Consider the following 26858-nt stretch of genomic DNA (forward strand, 5'->3'; position numbering starts at 1 on the left):
AAGATGGACAGTGTACTGGTGCATTTTTTGATCTTATTATTTGCATAAATGATAAAGCTTTGGTATATATACTCTGTACCCACCCATGATCAGGGCTTTTTCACCTTGTGACTGATGCCCAGCATGTCGTGATCAATAAAGCTTTGAATCTGATGGAATAGTGTGGCCCCTGCCTATAAAACAACCCTTTAAGGCAGGCTTCCCCAACCTGCGGCCCTCCAGACTTTAACACTCACACACGATCACAAAACAGGATTGTACACAGCTCCCAAGCCTGGGTAAGATGCGTGTCCTACCCAATTACTGATTGTGTGAACAAGCCTAATGAAAACATATAAGTAAAACATAATTATTAAGATGTTGGTCCCAGAAAAGAATTGATATAACTACCAGTATAGTGATACCTTCTATTTGATCAACATGTAACACACAAACATAAAAGTTCAACAGAACTTGGAGGAATATTCCACGAGCACAGACATTGTGCCATTGATCTTTGTGCCAAGAACTCAAAGCAGAAGAGCATATGTCGGGTATTCCATAAAGAGGAGTCTAGAGGTAGAGTTACTTGAGCTTCCTAACAGGAAAGAATGTTACATGCAAATGAGATGGGTTTATGACATGTGCTACCACAGTTCAGAGTGTGGAGCTAGTGAGTGGCCAGAAAGAGTTAGCAAGTGGAGGCATTTCCTAAGCTTAGCTCTCAATGGATACAAATACAGTGAAGGAGTTGTGTGGGTGCCACAGAAGAAAGGCTACAGGGTCAGTAATGGCACTGCTGAAAGTACTCTTGCTGCTGCTGCATTCCCCATTGCCAGCCAGTGCTGGGAATGGGGAGAAAAACTCTGATACAGAAATCATAGGCATGAGGTTGGTTAGAAGTGACAAACCAGTGGCTGATGCCATGAATAATGGTCTCATTCAGGTGATGGAAGGAAGCAAAATCCGTCTGAAGATCTTTGGGCGGGGCTTCAATGTGGACACCTGGAAAATAGTCTACTTTGTTGAGGTACCTGATATCCATAATGCCACCTGCTATGAAAGGAGCAGTGACTTGCTGATGGGACAATCCATTGGTGTCTTACGGAAAACTTCTGCAGTGTTGAATGTGACAGTCCAGACCCTGAGGAAGCATTTCAGCCTCAAGACCTATATGATGTGTCTTGATCGTGCTGGGCCACAGCGGTTAAATAATGATGATTTATTCATCCAAGTGGCTGAGGAAAGATTGTTCCTGCCTTTTTGGCTTCAAATCTGCTCCATATTCCTCCTCTTGGGAATTTCAGGCATCTTAAGTGGCCTCAACCTGGGCCTGATGTCGCTGGATCCCATGGAGCTGCGTATCGTGCAAAACTGTGGCACAACCAAAGAGAGGAAATATGCCACCAAGATTGAGCCTATCCGCAGGAAGGGCAACTACTTGCTGTGTTCTCTGCTGATCACCAATGTTTTAGTCAACAGCTCCCTCACCATGCTGTTTGACACCCTTGTTGGCAAAAACATCCTGGCCATACTAGCCTCTACTTTTGGCATTGTCCTTGTTGGGGAGATTATTCCGCAGGCCATCTGTTCTCGTCATGGCTTGGCTGTGGGTGCTGGCACCATCCAGATCACCAGGTTCGTCATGATTGTGACTTTTCCACTCTCCTACCCTATTAGCAAGTTGCTGGACTATTTCCTTGGCCAAGAAATGGGCACCATCTACAACCGAGAAAAGCTCATGGAAATGCTGAAGCTGACAGAGCCGTACAATGACCTGATGAAGGAGGAGTTGAACATTATCCAAGGGGCATTAGAGCTGAGGAATAAAACAGTGGAGCATGTCATGACTCCATTACAGGACTGCTTCTTGATTAACAGCAATGCCATTCTGGATTTCAACACAATGACCGAGATCATGGAAAGCGGCTACACTCGCATCCCCATTTATGAGAAGGAGCGGTCCAATATTATAGATATGTTATATGTCAAGGATCTGGCCTTTGTAGACCCAGATAACTGCACCCCGCTCAAGACGATCACCAAATTTTATAATCACCCAGTCCATTATGTTGACCACAATACCAAACTGGGTGAAGTGCTTGAAGAATTCAAAAAAGGTAAAAAGGTGGGGCCAAAATCAGGTGCTTTGCTCAAGTTCTATTTGCAAGTTAGCTTTTTAGTAGAAGTGGCTTTTAAAATAGACAAACTTGTGGTTTTTAGGATAGATATTTCATTTTTTGTCATCAACTAGAGCATGGGAGGTGGACACAGAAAACATTTTAAGGATGACAGATAATGCTGTTGCTACCCTCAATAAACACATGCATGTTCTGACCTGGGAAGAAATCTAGGGGGAAAATGTTCTTCAGGTTGTCAGTATGGTGTAAATTGAATTGGAGAAAATCCAACTGTGGCAGGTGTCTATTGGCTAGCACCTGTACCATCATAGCATGCTTCTTTCTTCACAAGCAGTTTTGAAATTGTTCTAAAAAATGCATTCAAGTTATTTATTTTTTGGTAAGCTGAAAGATGAACCCATATATACAGAAATCGGGATCCGGAATCACCCCTTTCATCTAGTTGTATCTCGTCCTGTGAGGTCCTCTCAGTTGGCCCTCCTTAGTGTCCCAGGTGTGGTGCCTGGGCCCATAGGAGGGCCTTCTCTGTGGCCACCCCTCTTTTTAGGAACACCCTCCCCACATATTCGTTCAGCCCCCTCATTAGTGGCTTTTAAGGCTCTTCTAAAGACCTACCTTTTTCACCAGGCTTTTGCCCTTTATTTTTTTAAAAATTATTGCTATTGTTATTATTCACCACCTAGAGTCTTTAGAGGAGGTGATATACAAGAAGTTTGTAATATATACATACATACATACATACATACATACGTCTTTAAAATAAAATGAAAAATACAGCCTAATTAGGCATAAAAGGAGGGGCAATGTCTCCTGGATACATCTTCTTGGATTAGGAAGTAAACTTTATTATCCTTGCTGGTGTGTATATTTGTAAAAGCAGTGGCATATATGGGTACATACTGTAAATGAAGTGAATGCTTTTAATACATCTGTAATCTCCCTGAATTATATAGAGAATGGAAATGAGAGGAAATGTGGGATCAACAGGATGAGAGAAAAAGAACAGGTTGGTTTCAACAATGGGGGTCAACCAATTATTGACAGTCAGCAGGGCTGTTCTCACAATCAACATTAGGGTAGGAGAAGCCTCCTGCTCTAATTAAGGAGCCATGCAAGCTCTCGATTGGCCATCGTGAGAATACTACAAGCAAGATAGGAGGAGGGGGAGCTGGGTAGGGAGGAGGGCAACAGCAGTCAGCCCAGAACCTGAACCAGTTCCAGAATGAGGGTGAAGGGCAAGCATATCCTGCACCTCCCTCCTCTGTATCCAGCTCACAGACAATCATTCCCCCCTCTGTATGGACTCTGGGACATACTACTTTGGTCCATATCAGCACTCACCAGAAAATGACTCTGGTCATATTGGCAGGCACATTAAATGCCAGACATGCCATACATGCCAGAGGGGAGCTGCTACAATGGGCAACAGAGATTGGGGGGGGGGCGTTATTCAGTCATTAGGGATGTGCAGAACCAGTCAGTCGGTCTGTGCCCCGACGGTCTGGTCCAGGGCTTCATGATCAAACCGAACCCACACCTCCCCCTCCCGGTTCCATCCAGACCAGAACTAGACCACAAACTTTAAATAAATAAATAAGATGTAAAAAGAAAGTACCTGCAGCCCCTTCAGGGGGCTTGCTGTAGTCGCGCGGGGGGGGGGGGGCTGCGCAGGTCCCCTCTCCCCCCGCAGGCCTCCCTCATCACTGCCACGGCTGGGTAAATGTAGCCTTTTTGGCCCTTTTGGGCCTCCGTAAAAGCAAGCGGCCGCCATTTTGGCTGCTGCTGTGCATGCACAAATGCCCTCTGTGAGGCCTGGCATGGCCTACAGCCTTGCAGAAGGCATTTGCACATGTGCAGCAGCGGCCAAAATGGCAGATGCTTGCTTTTACGGTGGCCAAAAAGGGCCAAAAAGGCTACATTTACCCAGCCGCAACAGTGATGAGGGAGGCTGGCGGGGGGAGAGGGAAGCCATGCTGACACCCCCCGAAGGGGCTACAGGATACTTCCTTTTTACATTTTAATTTTTTTAATTAAAAAAAAGTTTGTGGACCAATCCGGGACTGGACTGGGGGGGGGCGTTTTCGATGGTTGCTGGACCGAACTGGCCCGGTTCCATTTGAGACCTGTCTGGCCTCAAACCAAACCAGGCCAGACGGTTCCGTGCACACCCCTATCAGTCATTGACCAGCAAACATTACAATAAACCAGTATGTATTGTACAAATAATATAACAAAACCTGGGCAACACAGAACAGAATCAGGCAGTCCAAGGTCAAGCCAATAAGCAATTGGTACAGAAGGCTGAGCAGAGCAAGGCCAGGCAGGCCAAGGTCTAAGCAGTAAACAGTGGGTGCAGAGATAAAGCCTGAGCCAGAGAGGCCAAGGTCAAAACCAGTCAGGGCTGAAAACCAGAGAACAGATTGACAGCAGACAATCCAAGAAAAGCTCCACATGAACTGTTGCTCCAAAAGAGACCTAGAGTAGACTGCAGGCTTTTATACAATGTAGGTCAGATCTGAAGGGGTAACTCCACCCCCAAGAGCAAGCCATGGATAATTTAAAGGGACACCACCAACTGTCTTGTATCTGGCCCTGACAGGACCAAGATGCCTTGGCTTCACTTGCAGATTCCTCCAATTCAGAGTCAGACGCACTGCTGGGTGGTTCTTTCCTATTCCTCTCTGAGTGAAGGAGAGAAAGGAAGTACCCAGCCAGTGAACAAAACATAGGTGGCCAACTGGGAAAAGGCGAGGGGGCACATGGCTATTTTACTAAGTTTTTTTCCTTCTTATTTTATGCAAGCTCAAAGTTCCTTACAGTTATGAATTATGATGCTGTGTGGTTTCTTCAGAATCCAACTCTACTGACATAACAGCATCTGGGGACCCAAAACTGAGAACACCTTCTGTAATTACATCCACAGTAGAATGCATTTACAGTTAATTTTTTTCTGTTGAATGTAAAGGATTGGGGATGGCTGATGGCATCTGGGCTGGGAATTCCATCCATTTCCCAAATGGAAAGCAAATGGAAGCAAAGGTACAACAGATAAGATAATCTATATACTATATTACCAGGACAGAACAGACATGCACTGAAGCAAAGGGTATGTTGAATGCATTATATATTGGATAGAATGCTTTAAAAGTTTTATGAAAATAAAGTTTAATAAAAATGCACCCCTTGTCACAGTAACAGAATCAGTGTTTGTAACACAGGTAAATCTCACCTGGCCATTGTCCAGGAGCAGATGGAGGGTGACGATTCCATTCATAATGTCATGGGTGTGGTGACCCTGGAAGACGTCATCGAAGAAATAATCAATTCAGAGATACTGGATGAATCCGATACCTACAGTTAGGTTCATTTGCTTCTCTTCATTTTTCTAAGAAACAGTAGTGTGTGTGTGTGACCTGAAAACATACCTGTTTAGTCAGGCTTTTAGTTTTTACTTTTAAAGCTTCAGTTTTTAGAGTTTTTATTGTATTTTAATTTTTTTAATCATGTTAAAGTTTTAATGGATTTTATATTGTGAATCCCAAGGACTTTTTTGTATAGGGTGGTAGACAAATGTACGAAACAAACAAGCAAACAAATAAATGTGCTATAGAAATGGCAGTCATCTGGGATGCAGGCTGGTGAACTATCACTGCTAGAAATAGTGTTTGTTGGTTGTTTATATACATTTTGTGCATAATCCAAGCAATGGAAGCTCATCCAGCTTGTCTCAGAGATTAGTGCCATTTTTGTGGCAAATCATCAGAGGGAGGTGGTAGGAACAACAGTTTATACAGGGGGTGCAATTCCCACTGTTGGCCAAGTGGTCAGTTCCAGAATATTGCATGATCAGTGATAAAGCATTGTTTTACAAGTTGAAATAAATATAGTAATAAAAAGGCATGGCTTTTTCATGGCTTGTCAGCAGATGGTGCTAAGAACTTACACAACATTTCTCAAAGTCATGTAGATGGCTCATTATATCTCCTGCCGGAATTTGTTCTGATATTGGAAGAAATCATCATCTGGAAGGGCCCAAAGACTAGCAAGGGGTACATTCTTTTAGATAAAATGTGTAAACCTAACATTCTTTCAGGTCCAGACAAGGCCCTGTGCGCGCACACACACACACACACACACACACACACACACACACACACTCCTTCCTATATCGTATCCAGAATATTGCATGGTGACCATTTCCAAAATGCATCACCTTCCTTCTTTGCAGCTGACAATCGCACCAAAAAACGAGTCACCTTCTCAAGAAAATGGGATTTCTCTGCCTTTAGGGACAGCGACAGCGACATCAAACCAAAGATCAGCCCTCAGCTCCTATTGGCTGCACTCCGCTTTCTTTCCACAGGTAGGAGTTCTCAGGGACTACCTGTACCACTGAGAAGGAGCCACCCAGCATGATGGAGGCATCAATTGTGCCTCATGTTTCTGGTGAAGCAATGGCATGCATTGGGCTCTGTAGAGTTAGCATGGGCTGGTGGAAGTGTTCTGACCCCTTTACAAATCACAGGAGGTCAAGCAGAGTGCAAGTACGTCATGTGGGGGGAGGTGAGGTTCACAAATACTGTGGATCTTGGTCTTGTAACCTCACTCTACATACTAGATTTGATCACACAGTCAATGGCAGGGTAGAACTGGCACCCAGCCTGAGAGCCGGGCACACTCATGATTTTCAGTTATTCGCTTGCAAACATTAATGCAGGAGGTGGGGAGAATGATTATGTGCAAGGCAGCAGCTGGGTAGGATGAGCATGCCTTCCCCAGATTCTTCCCCCAGCTTATTACAGAGCTAGGAGGAAAAGCCATTCTACCCAGCTGCTGCCTCTCATACGATCATTGTTTTGCTTTCTACATTAATGGTTACAGCTGAAAATTGGGACAGTGGCGACTGATGCAGGAGCTGCCAGAGGAGGCAGGGACGGTGGGAGGCACCTTGAAGTGCAAATTAGTAAGTGCTTACCTCGTGTACTGCTGAATGTGAAAGCTCTCCCCATAAATGGTGCCTCACCTAGCACCCGCTGTGGTGGCACCCAGCACTCCACCATTCAGTTGGCAAAGGCCATTTGCATGGACAGCAAATGGCCTCCACGCATGTGCGGAGGCCAGCTGAGTGGCAGAGTCAATGCTCCACCACAGTGGGTGCTGGGTGGCAAACCACTGCTGGGAAGCATTTTCAGGTGTAGCGGTACAGGAAGTGAGGAACCACTAATTTTCACTTAAAGGCACCTCCCACCAACCCCCCCCCCGGGTGTCCACATCAGCTGCCACTGAACTGGGAGCATGCTGGCTCTTCTTCCCAGACAGTCTCGTGAACAAGCCTACTGATTTCACATCACACCCTTCTATCTGTGACTGCACCCCTTTCTCTGAGATGTAGTTATGAAGAAATAGTATAAGATAGAAAAAGTAACTTTTACTATACACAGTGCTATCCATGCTCACCTTCCCTCCTTGCACAGCTCTCATTAATTTCAGTGGGGTTGCATAGAGCAATGTCCCAGGTGGATCATACCCATCATTGAATGTGTGTACCTGAGTTTGGGGGCCAGGGATACATTGGGGCTTCTGTTGGTGTACTGATTGCCCCACTGCCCAACAGAATCCCTTACTGAGCTCACGGACTTGGTCGCAGAACTTGCGTTGGAGTCTCCCAGACTTTTGGTGCTGGGGGACTTCAATGTTTGTTTTGGGACCAATTTGTCGGGGGCGTCTCAGGAGTTCATAGCGGCCATGACAACTATGGGCCTATCCCAATCGGTCTCTGGATCGATGCATATTGCAGGTCACACGCTTGATTTGGTCTTTTACTCCAATCAGGGTGGTGTTCTGTGGGTGGGGACTCCTGTGATTTCCCCATTGTCATGGACGGACCACCATCTGGTTAAGGTTGGACTTACAACCACTTACCACCTCTGCAGGGGTGAGGGGCCTATTAGAATGGTCTGCCCAAAGAGGTTATTGGATCCGGTAGGATTCCAGGAAGCCTTGGAGGGATTTAATATTGGCTTTGCTGGTGATCCTGTTGATGCCCTGGTTGAGAATTGGAACAACTTGCTCACCAGGGCAGTAGACACGATTGCTCCTAAGGGTCCCCTCCAACCTGCTTCAAAACTGGCCCCTTGGTATACGGAAGATCTACGGGGGCTGAAGTGGCAAGGTAGGTGACTGGAGCACAAGTGGAGAAAGACTTGATGCGAATCCGACAGATTACGACATAGAGCACATTTAAAGATCTATGCTCAGGCGATATGTGCGGCAAAGAAGCAGTTCTTTTCTGCCTGTATTGCCTCTGCAAGTTCACGTCCAGGGGAGTTGTTCAGGGTTGTGAGGGGACTAGTATCTGCCCCCCATCCCTTGAACCAGAATTTGGAGTCATCAGTTACCCGCTGCGATGTGTTTAAAGAATTTTTCACAGATAAAATCTCTCGGATTCAGGCCAACTTAGATGGAGAATCCACAGTTAATTTGATGTCTGAACTGGAGGTGTCCGACAACTCCTCTTATGTGATTCGACTGGATCAGTTTCAGTTTGTGACTCCTGAGGATGTGGACAAGTCGCTTGGAGCGGTGAGGTCTACCACTTGCTCTCTTGACCCTTGCCTAACATGGCTTGTTCTATCTAGCAGGGAGGCTGTTGTAGGCAGCCTGGTGGAAATCATAAATGCCTCTCTGTGGGAGGGCAGGATGCCTCCTTGTCTTAAGGAGGCAATTATTAGAACTCTTTTAAAGAAGCCTGCGTTAGATCCCTCAGAGTTGAGCAATTATAGGCCTGTCTCCAACCTCCCATTGTTGGGCAGGGTAATTGAGAGGGTGGTGGCCTCTCAGCTCCAGGCGGTCTTGGAGGAAACTGATTATCTAGACCCATTTCAAACTGGTTTTGGGGCAGGCTATGAGGTGGAGACTGCCTTGGTTGGCCTGATGGATGATCTCCAATTGGGAATTGACAGAGGAAGTGTGACTCTGTTGGGCCTTTTAGATCTCTCGGCGGCTTTCAATACTATTGACCATATTATCTTCTGGAATGTCTGAGGGTGTTAGGGGTGGGAGGCATTGTTTTACAGTGGTTCCACTCCTACCTCTCAGATAGATCCCAGATGGTGTTGATTGAAGATTGTTGCTCTTCTAAATCTGAGCTTAAGTATGGTGTCCCTCAAGGCTCCGTACTTTCTCCAATGCTTTTTAATATCTACATGAAACCGCTGGGAGAGATCATCAGGGGATTTGGAGCTGGGTGTTACCAGTATGCTGATGACACCCAGATCTACTTCTCTATGTCAACTTTTTCAGGAGCTCGCATATCCTCCCTAAATGCCTGCCTGGAAGCAGTAATGGGCTGGATGAGGGAGAATAAACTAAAGCTGAATCCAGATAAGACGGAGGTACTTATTGTGCGGGTTCAGAACTCCAGAGACGATTTTGAACTACCTGTTCTAGATGGGGTGACACTTCCCCAAAAGGAACAGGTTTGCAGTCTGGGAGTACTTCTGGATTCACACCTCTCCCCGGTTTCTCAGGTTGAGGCGGTAGCCAGGGGTGCTTTCTATCAGCTTCGGCTGATACGCCAGCTGTGCTCGTTTCTCAAGATCAGTGACCTCAAAACAGTGGCACATTTGTTGGTAACCTCCAGACTGGACTTCTGCAATGTGCTCTACGTGGGGCTGCCTTTGTACATAGTCTGGAAACTTCAGTTGGTTCAGAATGCGGCAGCCAGGTTGGTCTCTGGGTCATCATGGAGAGACCAAGTTTCACCTCTGTTGGTGGAGTTACACTGGCTGCCAATAGGTTTCCGGACAACATACAAAGCGCTAGTTATAATTTATAAAGCCCTAAACGGCTTAGGCCCTGGGTATTTGAGTGAGTGTCTTCTTCACTATGAGCCCCACCTTCCATTGCGGTCATCTCTGGAGGTCCGTCTCCAGTTGCCGCCAGTTCATCTGGCCTTTCCTGGAGTCTCCCTTTAGAGATCCTCTTTGTCTGCTGTGTTCTCTCCTTATCATGCAGAGGTGATACAATTCTCCCCAACAATAATCTCAGAGAAGTACCTGCTCCGCCTCCTGAAGCACAATGATGTCATCTGTGAGCTGAAGTTCAATGAAGAAAAGTCTCGCCATAACTATTTGTACCAAAAGAATAAGCCAGTTGATTACTTCATTCTCATTTTGCAGGTAAACTGCTGACGTGCTCTAGTCCTACAACAAGCAGAGGCAACTAGAAAACGATTGATCCCCCCCACCAAGCATATGCCTGGTGCTGTCGCCATTTCATGTGGCCCATGTTGGATGGCCAATTGAGATGCTATTAGTTTCACAAGGGGGCATAACCAGGTTTTTAAAAAAGGTTTAGGGCCTGGCCCACAATCCCACTTTTGATAATGAAACTCGCCTCCTTTCTACCACGACCCCACACATGGCCCATCTTGGAGAATATACAGTGGTCCCTCGACTTACAAACTACTCGACATAAGTATTTTTCGAGTTACAAACGGCAGTTTTAGATCCGGTTTTAGATGCGGTTTTTTCGACTTACAAATTTTTAGATGGGGTTTCCTCGACTTACAAATTTTTAGATGGGGTTTCCTCGACTTACAAATTTTACATGTGGTTTCCTTGACTTGCCTGCCTGTTTACTGCCTGTTTATTCTTGAAAAGAAATGTTCCTGTGCAGTTTGCAAGCCTTACTGGGGGTCTGGGTCTTTTTTCTAGGCTCCGGAACGCATTAATCCGTTCCCAATGCATTCCTATGGGAAACCACTTTTCGACTTACGAATTTTTCGACTTACAAATGTGCATTCGGAACGGATTAATTTCGTAAGTAGAGGGACCACTGTATATATATATCCATCCTATGTGCCACAATAGAACATCATCCTAATTTTTTTTTAAAGGTTATGTAAATTGTAGATGACGGAAGTCATTTAATGATACTAGAGAAAGACATGCTGTTCTGGTAGCTCGAGGTCTTAACACTCACATCAATTTCGGAGGATGAATACAACTGAAGGAAGCCTGGGCGGGTGCATGGCTGAGGGAGTCAGTCATGTGATTTGCCTCTGCCCCCCCCCCCCGGAAGTGGACCTCCAGACAACTGTTTCCCCTTGCCCTATTATAGTTACACCCCTGGTGCTTCCAGGTTGATCCTCCTGGCAGGGTAGGGTTTAAGATTCTAACACTGCCTCTTTGTTACAGGGAAAGGTGGAGGTAGAAGCTTGCAAAGAAAACATGAAGTTTGAGAATGGGCCCTTCTCTTACTTTGGGGTGATGGCCCTGACATCTGTTGTGACAGGTAAGCTGCAATCCTTCTCCATCCATGAACAGACTATTCAGGCACTGGATACCTGCATCCCATATGGGGTTTAATCAACCCCAAATTACCATGCGGAAAATGAAACCAAGGAAAGAATGTGGCATTCTTGGCTGGAATGTTTGGAAGAGAAAGATCTAGCCAGGGGTTTCCAACCTTGGGTCCCAATATGTTATTGGACTATACCTCCCATAATTTCCTGCCTCAGTGGCTGAAGGTCATTTGGGTGGCCCACAAAGTAAAACAAAATATTATGATAAAATACAAAAACATTTAAAACACTTTTAAAAAGGCATGGGTGAACAGAAAGGTCTCACCTGGTGTCTAAAAGAAGAAAGTGATGGTGCCAGGTGAGCCTCACTGTGGAGGCTATTCTATTAAACTCATAGCTGCCAACATGTTCCTACTGTATTTTCTCATTCGCCTGAATGGAAAAATAGGGACATGTTGGCAGGTATGTTGAACTGGGTGCCACCACCTAAAAGGTCCTGCACCTACCAGCCACCCACCTTACCACATTTGTCAGGGTGCTTGGAGCAGGGACTCTGAAGACAATCTTAAGGTCTGGGTAAGGACATATGGGGCAAGGTGCTCTCTCAAGTAAACTTGTCTCAACCTGATTAGGGCTTTAAAGGTTAAAACCATCACTTTGAATTGGATCTGGAAATAGATTGGGAGTCAGTGCAGCTGACAAAGCAGTGGTGTAATATGATCAAAATGTCCAATCCCATCTTATAATCTTGTGGCCCTAAATGTTGGGATTTTGCCATGGGCATTGCCTCAGTTCTTTGTGTGTGGCAGTCTTATCTATGGCTTCATTCACATATAACAGGAAAAGGAGCCTGAGGTTGACAAATCTTTACATCCAAATTAGTGAACCCCCACCTGATCACGCCAGGAAAGTGAAGCAAGGTTTTCCGTCCCAAACTCTAAATTGAAACCTCAGGCTGTAGTTAGTTTCACTGCTCCTATCTGCAATTTGTAGCTGGCTGTGGTACATCTGAATGCAGCTGTGTTCACTGTAACTGGAGTAGAGAAACAAAGCTCCTCCCTCCCTCTAGTTTTGATTGGCTGTCGGGGCTGTCCTTCATTCCAGAAGGAAGCCCGCACAGCCAGTTTCCACTCCACTCAGCAGTTTCCCTGACTGCAATTCGGTTCCTGTCCATTTCATCTGAAGGTAGACAGGTCGGGGTGGGGGGTGGGCAGAACCATGGGTCCACTGGACCATTGGTTACACATTATATGCATATGGGACACATGTTTGAAAGTGTCTATGTACTGGATTGGGGGGTGGAGTCACAGTTTGTCTGCTCCTCACTTGCTGTTGTGAATTCAAACTGAGAGATTCTCCCTCTCTATGCATAAGAGCCTGTTAGTTTGTTTATTGTTTTCTTAGCCTATGTTTTAGTTAGTAATACGTATCAAACTCTTGTTTCTTAGATGAAGTTGCTTCATGTACAATTGCTTATAGAGGATAAGTAGTTTCTCTGCGACACTGGGTTATAGGACCAGTTGAGAAGCAATAAGTTGTGAGATAAGATAATTTGTAGGCAAGAAAACTGGACAACTACTTTTGCATCTGTGGGTAGGCATCCCACTGTTGAACTGGTCGATGAAACAAACTACAGAAGATGGTCCTTCAGAGTGAAGAGTTTGCTGAATACACTAGGACTATCTTATGTTCTGGAGGAACAAAGAGCAACAAAGAATGACCAGAAACAGCAAGAATGGGATTCTGCAAACGAACAAACCATGGGACACATATCTCTGACTGTAAGTGATCAGTTAATTTATCATATAGAAGATAAAAGTACAACAAAAGAGATGTGGGAAATACTGAAGGAGGTCTTTCAACAAAGAACCATGAACAGTCAAGTTTATCTTATGCTGCAATGGTGCAATAAAAGATTCAAAGAGGGAGAGGAGATAAATATCCCTGAATCAGCAGAAATTGGACTTTTGTTTAATACCTTGCCTAAAGAATATGATAATGTTGTCAATTTTCTGCAAAATGTGCAAAGCCACATTATAGAAAACGTGACTTGAGTTTTGTGCAGGAAAGTTTGCAAGAGTTAAACTTGAAAAAGCAAACAGAAAGGGAGGAATCAGAGAAAAATCAAGCCTACTAGGTTGCTAATGGTAGGCAGTGTTTTAAAATGTGAAAACACCTTGCATTTAAGGAATCCTTGTCCTAGTATAGAGCAAGGGAATTATGCTCAACAGAGAAAAGGGAATAAGACTAAATTCCAAAAAAACGGACTAACAAAACTTGCCTATGCAAAAGTGAAAGCAATGAAAATAATACTGAGGAGGATGAAAAAATGTGTGCGGCAAAATAAAATGTCTGCAGGGTTGATGCAAGTCAAAGTAGAAACAAAATATATTGGATAGTGGAGCTACTTCACATTTCTTCAATAATTTGCAAGATTTCTCTGATATAAGCATGTAACATAGAAGTCCTATATAGTTTCCTAATGGGCAGCAAATGTTTGCAGAAGGAAAAGGGACATTTTATCTGAAGGGTAATCCTGGTGCAAACAGAGTGAATGAGGTGTGTATTCTAGGGGCACACTATGTTCCAAGCTTGCAAAACAATTCAGTGAATGTAAAAACAGCTACAGGGCATGATGCAGAGTTCTTTTTAAAAGGGATCATTGCTTTATTTTCAAAGGAGGAAAACCTCTGATGAAAGACATGTTGAAAGATGTTCAACAGCATGAAATAGATTGCAAAAAAGAGCAAGCTAAAGTTACAAGTCAGTGTGCACATAAAGATTGCATGAGTTTATGGCAACACTTGTTTGGGCATCCAAGCAAGGAATGCATTTCAAACTTTGTAAAAACAATTAGCAAGAAACCTACATGTTAAACCATGCAAATCTGAAGTCAAATGCATGGAATGTATTAAAGCAAAATCAACAAGGGACACATATTCATCAACTACAGAAAGGCAATCCAATGCGGTTGTGGATTTGATTCACAGTGATATTTGTGGGCCTTTCTAGGGATATGAACAAATCAAAAATCTTGATTTGATTGCTGTTTTGATTAGAATATGAATTGAATCAGCCCTAAAAAGTAGGGATGTGCACGGTCCGGAGCAGTCCGGACCGGCACCGAAGGGGGGCCTTCCTTTTAGGGCGGGGAGGGCTTACTTACCCCTCCCACCTCTTTGTCCCCTGCAGCGCCCGTATTTCACAGAGTAACGGGGCGCTGGAAACCAGCCGCCCCCCCGCCCCCCCGCCGGGAGCAGATTAAGCCAAAAACTACCACTACCACTGCCTCCGCCGTCGCCCTCCCTCGCTCCCAGCCGCCCGCCCGCCCGAGTCCTCACCGATGCTGTTGTAAATAAAGAGAGGAGCTACCGAACAGAGCTCCTCTCGCTTTCAAGTCCTGCAGGCTACTGAGGCTTTGCGCGCGCGCATGCGTGCACCACAAAGGACGCCGATCGCCGGAGGCCCGGTCTACCCGGCCTTTTCCTGGCGGGTAGACCGGGCCTCCAGCGATCAGCGTCCTTTGCGGTGTACGCATGCGCGCGCGCAAAGCCTCAGTAGCCTGCAGGACTTGAAAGCAAGAGGAGCTCTGTTCGGTAGCTCCTCTCTTTATTTACAACAGCATCAGTGAGGACTCGGGTGGGCAGGCGGCTGGGAGGGAGGGAGGGCTGGCGGGCGATCGTGGTGGCAGTGGTAGTGGTAGTTTTTGGCTTAATCTGCTCGCGGCGGGGGGGGCGGTGGGGGCGGCTGGTTTCCAGCACCCCGTTACTCTGTGAAATATGGGCGCTGGAGGGGGCAAAGAGGTGGGAGGGGTAAGCAAGCCCTCCCACCCTTAAAGAAATACCCCCCACCCGGACCCGGACCAGCCAGGTCCGAACCGGTCCGGCAGTTTGGCCATTCTTTAGAATGGCCTCCGGACCAGTTCGGACACACCCCTACTAAAAAGGCTGATTCGATTCGGTGTTTTAAAAACAAGAGGCTGGAGGTCTCTTGGATTTAAATTACTCAAATCAGCCAGATTCAAGTCGAATAAATTCAAATTCAAATTGATTCACACATCCTTAGGCCCTTCCCAGTAAAGTCACCAGGAAATCATATCCATTTCCTGACTTTCATAGATGATTTTTCTCACTATACTTACACTTGCTTACTCAATGAGAAACGTCAAGTGTTGCTAAAGCCTAAAGAATATGTGGCTAGAGAAAGCAACAAATCTGGAAGAAAACCTAAGATGTTGTGCACTGATGATGGTGGGGAATATACAAGGAAAGATATTGAGCAATACTTAAAAGATCAAGGAATGAAACCGAAGAGAACAGTACCTTATCCTCCAGAGCAAAATGGAGTGACAGAGAGCAAGAACAGAACTTTGAATGAAATGTCAAGAAGTATGCTTCTTGAATCAGGTCTAGAAAACATACTGGGGAGAAGCTGTAATGACTGCAGCTTATTTGTAGAATAGACTTCCAACTAAAACTAAAGGAGTAACACCATTTGAACTGTAGACTGGGACAAAACCTAACTTAGAGCATATTATAGTATTTGGATGCAAAGCGTATGCATATTTTCCTAAAGAACTAAGAAGAAAATGAGATTGCAGAAGCAAAGAAGGAATATTCATAGGTTATGCACCGAACAGCAAAAGCTACAGAATACTTGATCCTATCACAGAGACTGTTAAAATGCGCAGTGTTGCATATTCTGATGAAAGGCAAAAGTCAAATATCAATGTGATAACTGACTGTGACCTAGATTTTCCACTAAGTGAAAAGGCTGAACAGCAACCACAGCAACAAAATGAACAAGTAATCATAGACTTATATAATAGACTATGATATAATAGAGTGATTGAATCAAGAAGGGGCGATTGAGATGGAACCAGAAAGATCCAACCAAGAACAGGCAATTGAAATGGAACAAGTGAGATGCTCAAATAGAATTAATAAAGGGATTCCAACTAGAAAATTGTCACTGGCAGCCAGAGAGGAGAAAATGCCAGGATCTACAGAATGGCACAAAACTGAAGGCATGCCAAATTCAGAGACAGCTGAATTGCTGCAATCGGGAAAGGAAAAGATTGCATCACATAATAAAACAAAATGTGAGACTCGGAATTCAAGAACGAGACAATGAAAAGGGGAATGTTTGGATTTTGTAAGGACATTCTCTCAGTTCATTGTGTGGGACATGCTTGTGTCTATGTTTGAATGTGTCTATGTACTGGATTGGGGGTGGAGTCACAGTTTGTCTGCTCCTCACTTGCTGACCTGAATTCAAACTGAGAGGTTCTCCCTCTCTCTGTTTATTATTAGTCTGTTTATTGTTTTCTTAGCCTATGTTTTAGTTAGTAATAAATATAAAACTCTTGTTTCTCAGTTGAAGTTGCTTCCTGTACAATTACATATAGAGGATAAGTAATTTTTCTGCAACACTATTTTGGACCAACTGCAGTTTATGAACCATTTTCAAAGGCAGCCCTACTTACAATGCACTGCAGACATCTATGAGCAACATGTGTTCCTTTCCTATTTCTCATTCTTATTACTTCTTCATGGTTGGCCCAGAACTTTGGAATGTGCTTCCAATCAGAATAAGAGCTTACTTAGCTACCTTTTAAAAAACTCTTAAGACACACCTGTTTCTTCAGGCTTTTAGTTAAAACATATTGTTTTAAAAGTTTTAACTGTTTGTTTTTAATGGTTTTAATGGTTCTAGTTTTTAATATAAACCACATGGAGATGTTTTAAATCAGACAGTTTATCAATCAATAAAATAAATGCATAAATAACTAAATACAGCCTTACTCCCATACAAGTCAGCGGAGCAGTGAAATTGTCTGGACCAATTTGCAAGCAGCTTCTGTTATTACCAATTTCATCCTTCATTCACATTTAAAAACTGTGACACTGTAGTTGAATGACTGGACTTTGCTGAAGAGGAATAAATAAATAAAACCAGCTAGAGGGAAAGCAAACTTAGACAATAATAGGAAAGAAAATAATCCTTTAATATGAAAAGTTCAATTATTGGTAGGGTGGTGCATTTCATCGAACCAATAACCAGGTCTGAGGCAATGCAAGCCTTATCAAAGTGTTTTTCTCTGGAAATGATTCCAGAGAAAAAAACCTGATATCAGCAGCTGATCTGATATCATCACATCATATCAGTGAGGTCTCAAAGAGGATTGGAGGGTGGAGCTTACCTTAAGTGAAGCACCAGCTTTGGCCAAGGAAGTGGCCACCTTCCAGCAGTAGCAGCATTTCAGGCTGATGCCTTTGCCTTCACTGTTCTGCCTCAGTACAAGAATTTGCACTTTAAAAAATGCATTTGTACACTCCCCCCCCCCCCGGAGGTGTTCCAAGTGGCAATTCACTCCTGCTTCACTACCCTTAAGGTAGGGGGGAGTTCATAGGTGGGAGGGATTTACAGCGATTTCAATACAGTGCCATTCATACAGCCAGCAATATTATTGAGCATTATTCAGCTCCACCATCACCATCCCCGTCTATTTGTGTTTATTGCAGAGTATAGGCATCCTTTAAAAGTTGCACTTTGGGAGAGAGCTGGAAATGGTTGTGAGTGATACTCTGGCATTATGGAGAGACTCCACCCCTCTGTGCCACTCCCCGCCTTGTCACCTTCTCAATGTCTTCCCCGTCCATGCCTCCTCCACCACCTCCTGCCTCCTCTCCCTGCCTTGCACTGGCTGCTGCCAGCGAGCAGCCAGATTGGTTATTTTCTCTCATACATGAGTGAGATGAGAAGCAACCTATCCATCCTCTTCCTGACAAGAGCAGATTGGGAATGGAGAAGGGACATGTGCTGACTGGGAATGGTGAGGGGTGTGCATTCCCAGTCACTTCTTGCTGGCAAGAGAGTGGATGGGTTGCTTTTTCTTTTTCTTACATGAGAGAAAAAGCACTTAATCCGCCTGGAGGTTTTTCACACATGGCTCTGGGGTATCTGAAGAGTGAACCTGCTTTGCAGCAGATTCAAGGCATTTTAATTTGAGGGATTAGATGGACCATTCGCATAGCCATCAACACCTCCTTCCATCAGCGCCTCCATCAAAACTTTTGGAAAAAGCAGAAGCCCCTGAGTTTTTTCCCCCCAAAAGCTGCTGGAAATAGAGGGTTTTTTAATCCTGGACATACCTTGGGCTAAGCCAGAATTCACAGCCTCCCTTTGGAGAAAAACAAAGCCCTGTCTGTCCTGGTCTCTGATAGCCCACAGGGAGCCTGGGTTAAATCCACTGAATATGTGGACTGGCACAGTCCAATCAGGAGTGGATTCGGGGGGAAAGCTGTGTCTGTAAAACCTCCTTCTGGCCAGCAAGATCTGGCACAAATCAGGCAGCAGAAGCAGGAGAAGGAGATGAAATAAGAGGAGGAGGCAGGGAAGGCAAAGGCAGCAATGTGAACTGCCCCGATTTACTGTGGTTTATGCTTCCTGTATTTACATTTACACACACTTATAGGAGCTTTATATACCCTCATCCTAATACATCCCAATTTATACTGCATCCTCCTGCTGTAAAGCCTCCCCCCACCCCACTCTGGGAAACCTCTTGGTGCATTACTGGGAAATAAATGGCCACGCCCTGTAGTTTTCCTAGTATCCCAGCAGGACCAGTAATGCAGCTGGACAACATAATAATGTTGCTTCTGTCCCTGGTGTATTTTAAAGTGGTACAGTGGAAGGGAAAGCAGTAATTTGAAATGCCAGTGCTGTGGCTGCTTTATCCACTGAAATTGGCTCTTCACTCAAGGTAACTGCCTGCCCCGCCCCCCCCCCCCCGATGCATTGAGCTGATAATAATCATCAGCTTGATGTGCTCCTGACCACCTTCTGCATTTTTATGCAAGAATGGCCAGGATCAGGATCAAGTCAATAATTTGGCACATGCTCACAGCCCTAGTTGGGGAAGAGAGTTGGTCTTGAGGTAGTGAGCATCAGTTGTCCCCTTGGGTAAGCAGAGTATACCTTGGTTTGCATTTGGATGAGTGACTACATGTGGGCACTATAAGGCATTTCCTTTAGGAGGAGGAGAGCTGGTCTGAGGAGGAGAGCTGGTCCACCCTGGTTACAAATGAATGGGAGACTAGAAGTGTGAGCACTGTAAGATATTCAAACAAACAAACAAACAAATAAAATTCCCCTCAGCGGATGGAGCCACTCTAGGAAGAGCAGAAGGTTCCAAGTTCCCTCCCTGGCTTCTCCAAGATAGGGCTGAGAGAGATTCCTGCCTGCAACCTTGGAGAAGCCGCTGCCAGTCTGTGAAGACAATCCTCAGCTAGATAGACCAATGGTCTGACTCAGTATATGGCAGCTTCCTATGTTCCTATGAGATGGAACAATAGCTCAATGGAAGAGTATTTGCATGCTTGCATGCAAAAGGCTCCAGGTTCACTCCCTGGCATCTCCAGGTAGGGCTGTAAGAGACTTCTGCCTGGAATCATGGAGAGTTGCTGCCAGTCAGTGCAGACAATACTGAGCTGGATAGAGCAATGGCCTGACTCAGTAAAAGGCAGCTTCCTATGTTGCTGTGTTCCTAGATATTGGTACTTTAGAGACAGATCAGTTACTGGTCTGGTGCCATCTAGTGTTTTGATTTGGAAGTGCTTAGGTAAAAAAAAGGTGCTGCTGTGGACCCTCAAACAGGGCCTCCAAGAGGAATTGTGGGGCCTGGGTAGGTGTTGAGACCCCACTAAAAGAAGACTATGCATCTATGCATCAAAATTGGGGGACCACATGCTTGGATGCTCCACATGTAAGAATTCTCACATGCAGCTCCTCCTTGCCCAGTTGCTTTGGGTGTTAAAATAGCTTTCCCTGCTCATTCCCATGGCAAGGGTGACTAGGTAGAAAATGTTTCAGCCAGGTTACTTAAGCAAAATGGCATTCTTTCTCCTGGGTACCTCCTCCAAATTTATCAGAGCTTCTCTCTCCTACTGCCTTCCTGGGCTTCAGTCCCTCGGGTCTTCTAAATGTATCCCCCTGTTAGCTAGGCCTGCACCTCAGCTGGATGGGTGTAATCTTTCATTATGTCTAATCACCAGAACTAAGAATGGTCAGGAAAGCTTGATGATCTTTTTCTGAACTGCACAGGTGCGCCTCGCAGTTCACAGCAACCGCTGGGCAGAAAGGACACACCTGGCGGTCACTCTCCTCATCGCCGCCGCCGCCGTTGGGGGCAGGAGGAGGTAGACTAATTGGCTTGCACCATCCCCACAGCCACCCCTTGGCCACGCGGCGGCAGTGTTTAAAAAACAAAACATGGCACATAGGTTAGCCGCAGCTAAAAGTGGGTTTGGGGGATCTCGCAGCAGGAGGGCCGCCTGGCCGGCCCTCCGGCCGGGGCGGGGGGGGGGCTCACAGAAGGGCTGGTCCAGGCGCCGAAATTATCTAGGTGTGCCCCTGTTTATATATGTGCATGCTGTTAATGGTCCTCCAGAGCTACCCTCTTTTATACAGCATGCCCTGAACAGCTACTTTAGGCTGTGGGGAGTAATGGGATTGACATGCTATACACAGACCAGCCGTTACAAATCCAAAGGTGGTTTATTTTACCAAAGGACTCAGGGCCTGGGGTTGAACGGGGGTTGGGGATAACACCGCACATTCAGAAGCCTGAACTAGCTGATCCTTGTGGCCTACTCCAAAAAAGGATGATTGCATGTTGAATCACCAACTTACAGCAGGCCGAATGACTCCTGGGCCAATCCCAGCCAATCACTGCAAAGCTGTCTCTGCTCTGCAGGACATCCAAGGTTTTGCTTGCAACTTGTTGCTAAACACAAAATGAAGGGAGTCTCAAAGCACAGGAGCTAGAGCTTTATACTCAGCGAATGCAAAGCAGATGGTCTACCATGGAGCTATGACCCCCATCCCCTAAGGGGGATATCTTACCGTGCTCACATGCAGTCTCCCATCCGAGTGCAAACCCAGGCAGATCCTGTTTAGCAAAGGGGACAATTCATGCTTGCTACTACAAGACCAGCTGTCCTCCCCAAGGTGTTCAAGCAAAGGAAGATGGAGAGTGTGCGGGTGGGCTGAGTGAAGGCATTAGTAGAGGAAGGGAGCAGGGTGGAGGGTACAATTCCTGCCTCATTATGCCCTCTTGTCTGTCATTAGAAAGCAGCTTCTTGGGTCGCCTGAGCAATATCAGTCGCCAGAGCAATATCAGCCGCTTGACTTCGGGTAGCCACTATGAATATCACGATCACATCATACCTGCCTTCCCCAGTATTATAAGCACCAACCAAGTCATCCCCAGCACCAGCAACTTCCAGTACGTGCCAGACTTCAGTGTCTGTGCCCTCACCGATCTACTCTATGTCAAGGTGAGTCCTAGAGAAACCCAAGAAGGCGGCCCTGGGAGAAGTGAAGGGTAATCTACCCCAGGAGACACCAGCATTTTCATTCATATAGCAGTAATATGGAATTCATTCATTATACCAGTAGAATAAGCACCAACCAAGTCCTCCCCGGCACCAGCAACTTCCAGTGCCTGGCCGACATCAGTGTCTGTGTCCTCACTGACCAACTGTATGTCAAGATGGCCTAGATCAGTTTGTCTGAGACCCGAGAAAGAGATTCTGGGAGAGATGATGGGTGACTGATCGTACCCCAGTAGACACCAGTATATTCATTCACCCAAGGACTCTAGAGCAGGGGTTTCTGATTTTAGGTCAATGGAGCAGGTGGGGATGAGCATCCTTAGGCTTCTGTGGTCTTAGGGGCCCATCAAGTCCCCCCACCCGCTTGTCCCTTCCCTCACCCATCCAGTGAAAGAAGTGCTTGCCACTGGGGTGTGCAAGATGCCCTACTTTCCTGCCCAACCAGTGCTTCATTTGGGGCTGGCTAGCTGGGGGCTTCTTCCACTGCCTCAATCCCAGTGAGGCATGGAAAGAAACCCCTCCACACCAGTCAGTGCGGGAATGAAGCATTGACTGGGGAGGATCAGGAGAGGGTCTGAATGAGCCCTCTTCTGGGTAGAGGCTATGTCCCCTGCATCAACATCAGATGTAGGGGGCATGGGCAATATTGGTAACGGGTCCATTTAGCCTTGCTCCCACTTCTCCCCAGTCAGTGCTTTGTTCTAACGTGGCTGGAGCTCCATGAGGCAGAGGAAGGAGCTCCCAGGCATGCTGGAACAAAGTGCTGACTAAGGAGAATCGGGACTGAGGCTGAATCACCCCATTCCCAACACTGGCTATACCCCTGTGACAGACATTGATGCAAGGGGTGTGGTCAGGCATGTGCATGCCAATTTCCAGTGGCATAGGGGACACTGGCTGAATCTTGTCCCTTGGCTGCTGGTGAGCTTCCTATGCTCCTGCCCAAATGGTGTTGCTAGACCTCAGCGGAAATCCAACATACACACTTACTACGAGGTAAACCCCACTGCACACAAAGAGATATTATTTCTGAGTAAATATGCATAGGATTGCAGCCTGATGCTGGTCAAACCTGCAGTCCTATCCCTATTTACTTAGGAGTAAGCCCCATTGAGCATAGCAAGTTTTACTTCTGAATAGACATGCATAGGATTGCACTGTTAATGGTCATCAGGGTCAAATTAAATGTGGTGGCAGCAGATATGTGCACAGAATTGGTTCTCCTTGGGATGAGGAGATATAAAGTGTGGAATTGGTGAGGCAGAAAGGAGCTAGAACCTCACCTCCCCACAATTCTCCCCATCACATTTTTTTCTCGTTGGCACTCCAGTACTGGAAATAATTCCTTCCCAGGAGAACAATAACAAAAATGATTTTAGGTGGGAAAGTGCAAATATGGGGAGGCTTCAGGTATCCATGCGCCTCTTTGTATTGGAAGGATTCCTGTTTGGTACTACCAGAATCACATCTACCTAGGAATGCACTTCTGTGAAGTGATGCTAAGGCAGCAATCTTCACCATGCAGTGTTGTACTTTTCCCAGAACTGTGGTGAAAGACCTTTCAGAGAAACACAGCACTATCATGCCCCAGTGCATATCATATTTTTGCATCAAGCCACTGATGTTTTAAATAGATCTTTAAAAGGATATAAGCAACAGAGGATTGTGTATGCTGAGCACTGGGCACACATTTCTGAGCAGTCTCCTTTCTCTCCAACCCTCTCCATAATGCAGATCACTCGAGATCAATACCAGAATTGTGTGATGGCCTCATTTGTGGAAACCAACAGCTCAACGGAAAGCCAAGACCAAGTTGAGACCATCTCTAACCCTCTCTAAACTCAGTCCCTTTGGTGGCCTGTCTTCGCCTGTCCCAGGCTCACCCAGCTCTTCTCCCAGGCAAGGATGAAGAAGGTTAATCTTTGTCAAAGTGAGAATTGTGCTGTGTCATTTGAACGGATCATGTGGCCCTGATTCCAAAGCACATGTCTGCTTATCCTAGTAATGTGAGCATTAACAGTTGTTACTTTGCTGTCCTTTATTTCCTTGAGATGATCAATGGTGAGTGCCATGATGAGAAATACAAGACTAAGACAGTTTGTTCTGCCTCCTCTTCATCTCCATCTCCACTACATTATCTCTTTGGGTCTTTCCAGACAGCAATCAATTGCAGGATGTTCAAAGCTTTCATGAAAGTTCCAAGCACAATCTTACTCTCCTCACACATGTAGCAGCAAGCTTCTGTGCAACTTCCTAGGACAATCCTATCCTCTGTAAATATGCCAAACAGGGACCTTGCACAATTTTTGCAGCTCCACCTGCTGGCCAGCTCCTGCATTCCGAGAAGAACCCACCCTTTTAGTTATTACTTTTGTGGTGATGTGTAGAGATGTGCAATTCGATTCAACCTTGAATCGATTTGGGTTGAATTGGGGGTGATTTGTTGATTCAGCCACAAATTGAATCACCCTCAAAATAAAGGGCCCAATTCAGGATATAAGAGAATCACCCCCAATTTAACTCAAATCAGTTTGGGTGATTTGAGTGCCATTTTGTGGGTGGTTTTGCTGGGAGAGCTAGAAAAATGGGCCTCAAAGTGGCACCTTTTCTCAGGGAGAGCTGTTCTTCCAATTGGGGTAGACCAGCCATCTGCTCCGGACCTAGTGTATCAGTCCACCTCAGAAGACTGGTCTAGCTGGTAGACCAGTCCTCCAAGGCAGGCAGACATGCCAAGTCTGGAGCGGAGGGCTGGTCTACCCGCCGATCCCAACTGGTAGACCAGCTCTCCCCAGAAAAACAATGTCATTTTGAGGCCCCTCCCTTTTTTTTAACAGGGAAAACTTGTCTACCAATTGGAGTCAGCAGGTAGACCAGCCCTCCACTCTGGACTTAGATCATTTGCCCACCTCAGTCTACATGGTAAGTTTCATTTTTCAACAAATCAGTTTGGTGATTCTACAGTTTGAACTAGAATCAAACTGCAGAATCTGATTCATGCTCAACTCTAGTGAGGTATTCTTCTTGGAATGTAAGAGCTTTCCAGTGGGTGACACAGCAAAAATCACACACAGTGCCAGCTTGCCATGTATAGAAAATAAGCTTGAATTAGGAAGTAGCATGGAAGCATGCTGCAGCATGTGTACAGGGTATACTATCACACTTGGAACTTTGACAAAAGCTTTGAATATCCTGCATTATTGCTATCTAGAAAGACCCTTTGTTGTTATTGGTTCAGGGCACAGTCAAGCAGAAAGTTCTCCTGCTCCACTAAAATGAATGGGAGCTAAAAGCCCAATGGGCATTCATTTACTGCACAAGCAGACCTGCTCTTTTCATTGGAGCTCACACAGGAGAACTTTCCACTAGATTGCACCCACAGGAGAGAGTAAAAATATCCACCTGCTGTTTTAAAATGTTACAGATATTATTTATGATTCTTAAGTATGTCCCCCAGATTTCATGTGCTTTTTCTTTCTTTTTTTAAAAAACAAATTCAGTACAAAATTAGAGAAAAATAATTGAAGGCAAAATTAAATATTTCTAATGAATGCTCTATACATTACTTTTAGAAGCAATTGAGCTTAATTATTTATATTATGCCTCTTAACTTCTTTTTTGTATAATATATCCATACATATTAATTCACTCCACCATTTTGCCAGTTTGATGGAAATGCTGATGGGTGTGCATGTTCCTTTTCAAGTCTGGTATTTCCTGTTCTTGTAAAGTTATGATATTTGCTCAGTATAATATGGAAAGTATAAGTTTGAGTTGGATAATAAAAACAAGTTTCACTTACAGTATCTATTTCAGTCTCTCTCTTTTTGGGGGGGGGGGCTGAATGTAAGTGGAGTTTCAGTATCCAAGCAGGAAGGGTGGGAGGCAAAATGTCTGTGGAGATTTGAAGTCCATAAGGGCAGCTATAATCCATTAATACCAAGGTCTGTGCCAAATTCTACCTACATCAAATTCAAGACATAATATTGGAAATATATTATGAAGAATTATGTTCTAAAATACAAACGTAAGAACTTAAATCTGGACCTTGCTGGATTAGGTCCAATGTCTATCTAGTCCAGCACCCTGTTTCACACAGTGACCCACCACATGCCTTGGGAAGCCACACAACCAGGAGATCAAGGCATGCCTCCTCTCTAATAATAATAATAATGATGATGATGATGATGATGATGCATGGTCAATATTTACACAATATAAATGGAAAATCAGAAATTACCAAGACCTGGCAATGGCTTAAGAATGGCAACTTGAAGAAAGAAACAGAGGGTTTAATACTGGCTGCACAAGAACAAGCACTAAGAACAAATGCAATAAGAGCAAAAGTAAAAAAATCCACAACAAACAGCAAGTGCTGCCTTTGTAAAGAAGCAGATGAAACAGTGGACCACCTGATCAGCTGTTGTAAGAAGATCGCACAGACTGACTACAAACAAAGGCATGACAAGGTAGCAGGGAAGATACACTGGAACATCTGCAAAAAATACAAGCTACCTGTAGCCAAGAATTGGTGGGACCATAAAATTGAAAAAGTTGAAGAAAATGAAGATGTAAAAATATTATGGCACTTCCGACTACAAACAGACAAACATCTGCCACACAATACACCAGATAGAACTGTAGTCAAGAAGAAAGAAAAACAAGTCAAAATAATCGACATAGCAATACCAGGGGATAGCAGAATAGAAGAAAAAGAAATAGAAAAAATCACCAAATACAAAGATCTACAAATTGAAATTGAAAGGCTGTGGCAGAAAAAGACCCAAATAATCCCTGTGGTAATTGACGCCCTGGGTGCAATTCCAAAAGACCTTGAAGAGCACCTCAACACCATAGGGGCCACAGAAATCACCATCAGCCAATTACAAAAAGCAGCTTTACTGGGAACAGCCTATATTCTGCGACGATATCTATAACAATTGACGATAAAATTCAGCCATCCCAGGTCCTTGGGAAGGACTCGATGTCTGGATAAAACAAACCAGTCAATAACACCTGTCTGACTGTGTAAAC

At 45.0% G+C, this 26858-nt stretch overlaps 1 protein-coding gene across 3 annotated transcripts; it reads left to right on the forward strand.

Moving 5' to 3' along the window:
* The first annotated feature begins 656 nt into the window (after positions 1–656).
* LOC128345650 (metal transporter CNNM4-like) lies at positions 657–25630 on the forward strand. 3 transcript variants are annotated; one of them, XR_008316563.1, is made up of 7 exons: positions 657–2099; positions 5339–5476; positions 6349–6483; positions 10137–10300; positions 11321–11417; positions 13025–13208; positions 21562–21691. XR_008316563.1 is itself a non-coding variant. In XM_053297903.1 (7 exons), exons 1-7 carry the CDS (start codon positions 707–709, stop codon positions 23664–23666), a joined length of 2241 nt encoding a protein of 746 aa, XP_053153878.1. In that variant the 5' UTR covers positions 657–706; the 3' UTR covers positions 23667–25630. The 3 variants fall into 3 exon arrangements, 2 of the variants coding, with proteins under 2 accessions (XP_053153878.1, XP_053153879.1); XM_053297903.1 differs by lacking the exon at positions 13025–13208 and adding an exon at positions 23562–25630 and having other exon boundaries at positions 21562–21770; XM_053297904.1 differs by lacking the exons at positions 6349–6483; positions 13025–13208 and adding an exon at positions 23562–25630 and having other exon boundaries at positions 21562–21770.
* The last annotated feature ends 1228 nt before the right edge of the window (positions 25631–26858 follow it).

The sequence above is a fragment of the Hemicordylus capensis genome, chromosome 2 (assembly GCF_027244095.1).
Source record: "Hemicordylus capensis ecotype Gifberg chromosome 2, rHemCap1.1.pri, whole genome shotgun sequence".
NCBI classification, from domain to species: Eukaryota; Metazoa; Chordata; class Lepidosauria; order Squamata; family Cordylidae; genus Hemicordylus; species Hemicordylus capensis.